This window comes from Mesitornis unicolor, unplaced genomic scaffold, assembly GCF_000695765.1.
Source record: "Mesitornis unicolor isolate BGI_N332 unplaced genomic scaffold, ASM69576v1 scaffold32784, whole genome shotgun sequence".
Classification (NCBI taxonomy): Eukaryota; Metazoa; Chordata; class Aves; order Mesitornithiformes; family Mesitornithidae; genus Mesitornis; species Mesitornis unicolor.
Window position 1 is genome coordinate 3,784 of NW_010182666.1, and position 3,576 is coordinate 7,359.

A 3,576-nucleotide genomic window follows, 5' to 3' on the forward strand; every position below is an offset into this window, starting at 1 on the left:
GCCGAGGCTCGGGCACCGCACCATCATAACGGGACCACTTGCGAGCTGAGTCCTGGTACTCCATGTAGGGGCCCTCGAAGGCGCGCTGCACTGCTGAGATGCTGTAGCGGCACACAGCCGAGGCCTCCATGGTCCTCCTAGGGGCAGAGCCCTGCCTGAGCCCAGGCAGATGCACGGGTGCTCGCCACCAGTGCACCCCCAGGTGCTCAGCGCCCCCCTGCACATCCCTTCCAGTGTGTCTGGTCGCCCCATGCCACTGACTGTTAGCCCCAGCCGTTTTGGCTGCTGCCCCACTCACCACTGTGCTGAGAGGGTGAATGCGGCATAGAAGACAGTGCTGTCCCAGCCACCCCCGTCCAGGCTGCAGACACTGCGCAGCACCTCGTAGTAGGGGATGTAGCAGACCAGGCGTGCCTTCATGAAGGACGTCCATTTGCGCTGCAGGATCTTCTTTCCCCCTACATCGCTCTGGGAGGGTGCAGGAAGTGTTTCTGCACAGGCTGGTGAGGGTCCGTGTCCCCCTCTGCCTGTGCCTCAGTTTCTCCCGAGGTGCAGGCATACAACCTCTATGCCAGAAGGAACAGTATTTGGCTCCCTGTGGCTGGGGGCGGGCCTACCTTGCAGACACGGGCCACCCCGGCCACTCGGGCCGCCTGGTTCTTGTCGAAGAAGGATGTGGTCTCCTCACCCGCCCGCTCCATGAAGAAGTAGTAGATTTTATCATCGTCACCCACGGGGTTGTCCTTGCTCTCCTGGACCAGCATGGAGGCCACAAACTCAGCATCTGGGGGATACAGAGTGAGAGGTGAAGATCTGGGACACCCCACAGGATGAGAGATCCCTCCCTGCTTTGATTTCCCCTCATGGCAAACCACACAGGATGCCAGGGCCACCCCTGCCCCTGCTCCACACTCCCTGAAGCAAATATAGTGTGTCCCACAGCCCGTGATGCTGGTCCCGGGGGGTAGAAGGGAACATCTCACCATTCAGCCAGTGCAGTGGGGACTCCTCCGTCTTCAGTGGCCGCTGGTGCAGGTTCCTCCGGATGTCGGGGAGACTCCGAAACTCGTAGCGTGTGGCTGTGTACAAGCCACCGTCTGGGCAGAGCAGGCAGGGAAGGCACCTGTCAGCATGGTCCCACACCCTGGGGACAGCCCTAAAAGCCACCAGCATCCCCACAACCCAGGCAGAGGAGGAGGACCAAGTCCTGGCTTGCTAAGGCCCCCACACACAGAGCCCACTCGCCTGGGGTGCTAGGGATGGGGCCAGGGTCGATGGCATTCCACACGTCCCTGCCAGCTCTGGTAAAGATGCCACTTACCCACGATGAGGCCGGTGTAGCCACGAGCAGGGTCATACGGGCACTTCTCCTTGCCTTCCTCAAAGTGGGATGGCAATGTGAACCTGCTGGCATCCTTGGGAGGGAGAGGGACCAGGCCAGACAAGAGGGACCAGGTTAGACAGGAGGGGCAAACCCACCTTGCCTGCCAGCCCCAGACTCTCTGCGGAGGCTTCTAATGGTGACAAAGTGATGCCCGTGACCATGCCCTTGTTTGGGCAAAACAACCCCCCCAGCACCCTCCAGCTGGTTAGAAACCACATAGACAGCCAGAGTCCCCAACCAGGAGTGGGAAGAGGGCTCAGGGAAGAAGGAGAGCCCCAGCACCCCACTTTGGCATTGCATGGGCACTGGGCAGGAGTTGGCCAGTACAAACGATGTTCCCGGGCTGTGCCAGGCCTGCAGACACTGCCCAACTGGGCTGGATTCCCCCAGGTGACGTCCCCGTCATGGCAGGAGTTATTTTCTTTGGGGTTTGCAGTTCAAAGCATGTCAAATAATGATGGGGCCCTTCCAGCTTGGCAGCTCCTCCACCTGACTACCAGGGCATGTGATGGCCAAACCAGACTAGTGGCATGGCCATGGGAATGGGCACGGCCCCTCCAGGGCTCCCTAGCCACACTGGGGACACGGCCCCAGCCTTCTTTGCCCCCAGCTCAGGGAGGGAAGTGGGCAAAGAGCAGCCCAGTCACCGAGAGGACACCTCATGGGGGTGAAAGTCCTGCTGCTGGTGGACGTGGCTGCCCCTGGCTGCTCTGCTGTGAGTCATGAGCACACAGGGACCCCCCCATCCTGGTCCAGGAAATCCTTGGGGAGCGGCCACTGAGTCAGCTCTATCACCGTCACCCTCCCTAGGCACACTTGCCACTGGCCACCAGCCAGTCTGCAGCCCCTCCTTTGGAAAGGGACCCTGCAACAGCAACCAGTGCCAGCACTGATCCACCTCGCTGGCCCCACTGAGCCCACACATCCTCTCCACAGCACTGATCCATCCCCAGCCACTTTGCTATGTGGTCAGAGTCCAACCCCAGTTCCGGAGTGGGAACTTTAGGTCTCTGAATCATGGTGGCTGCATCCCCAAACTGACCCATCCCAGCCTGGCGGTCACTTGCCTGCCCCACGAGCTGGGGATGGGCTGGGACAGGGGCAGAAATGGAGCGGGACTGCAGGCGGACACACTGGGAGGGGACAGGGGCTGTGTCACCCCAGGGTGACATGGTGGCAGGGGACAGGCGACAGCCACAGGGCCGAGTGCTACTCACAATGGCAGCGCAGAGCGGATGGAAGGCGTAGGTCCCGCAGGCGTAAAGGTGGGTGCTGTTCAGCCTCTGCAGAAACCGCACGTGGTTGAAGCACTCAGTCTGCAGAGGGGGAGGACAGGGACAGGCATTACAAGCCCGGGAAAGCAGCAGTGGACCCCCCAGCACCCCCCACCAGCTCTACCTTGTTGTTTTTGCCCTTCTGCAGGCAGTCCATCTGCTTCTGTGGGGAAGCTTCCCAGTGGATCTGCAAGTGAAAGCGGGACTGTCACTGTGTGACTCCCCATCACTGCATGGTCCTCCCATCACTGCAGGCTCCAGCCTCTGCCAGAGCTGTCAGAGACGCTAAAACTCTCTCTTCTATTTATCAAGGGGACAGGTGCTCAGAGCATGAGATGGCACACTGCCCGCGTCCCCCCAGCCCAGGGCAAGAGCAGTCCCACGCCCCAGCCTGTGAGCAGAAACACCAGAGCACCCACTGGAGGATTTTGGGGTGTCCTTCCCAAAGCAAGCAAAAGGGTGTGCTTCCCCCATGCCCCTCGTCCTGCAAGGGTGTCCCTGAAGCAGTCAGCTCTGAGCCTGGGGACATCTACTGTGGGAGAAGGCTGGGGAGAAGGACCAGGCATCCACAGGGGACCTGGGGACAGACTTGGTGACAGCCCTAGAGACAGCACCTCCAGGCAAGACCTGAGGAGGATAAGCAGGGATGGGGTGGCCACGATTTGGGCAGGGAAGGGGCAGTGTGGGTCAGGAGAGGAGAACCAGCCACGGGTGGGCAGAAGCTGGGCTCACCGTGCGGTGGGAGCCGTCGGCCACGTCACTGGAGTTGAGGGCGAAGATGGCTCCCCTGGCGCCCACGTAGAGAATGCCCCGGTCGTCCTCCAGCAGCAGGGTGCTGTAGTTGAGGGTGTGTGTGCTGAAGCGCCGGATACCTGACAGCTCTGCAAAGGGAACAGGGGGTTGGGGGGGGGGCCAGGG

The 3,576-nt window shown here is 61.3% G+C and overlaps 1 protein-coding gene across 1 annotated transcript in view; it reads right to left on the reverse strand.

Moving 5' to 3' along the window:
* LOC104540132 (semaphorin-4G-like) overlaps positions 1 to 3,576 on the reverse strand; it is a 7,352-nt gene that overhangs the window by 2,321 nt on the left and 1,455 nt on the right. Inside the window, 8 exon segments of the mRNA XM_010183862.1 lie at positions 3 to 137; positions 299 to 468; positions 618 to 784; positions 984 to 1,097; positions 1,322 to 1,415; positions 2,602 to 2,700; positions 2,783 to 2,845; positions 3,391 to 3,539. Coding sequence (XP_010182164.1) covers positions 3 to 137; positions 299 to 468; positions 618 to 784; positions 984 to 1,097; positions 1,322 to 1,415; positions 2,602 to 2,700; positions 2,783 to 2,845; positions 3,391 to 3,539 — 991 coding nt within the window.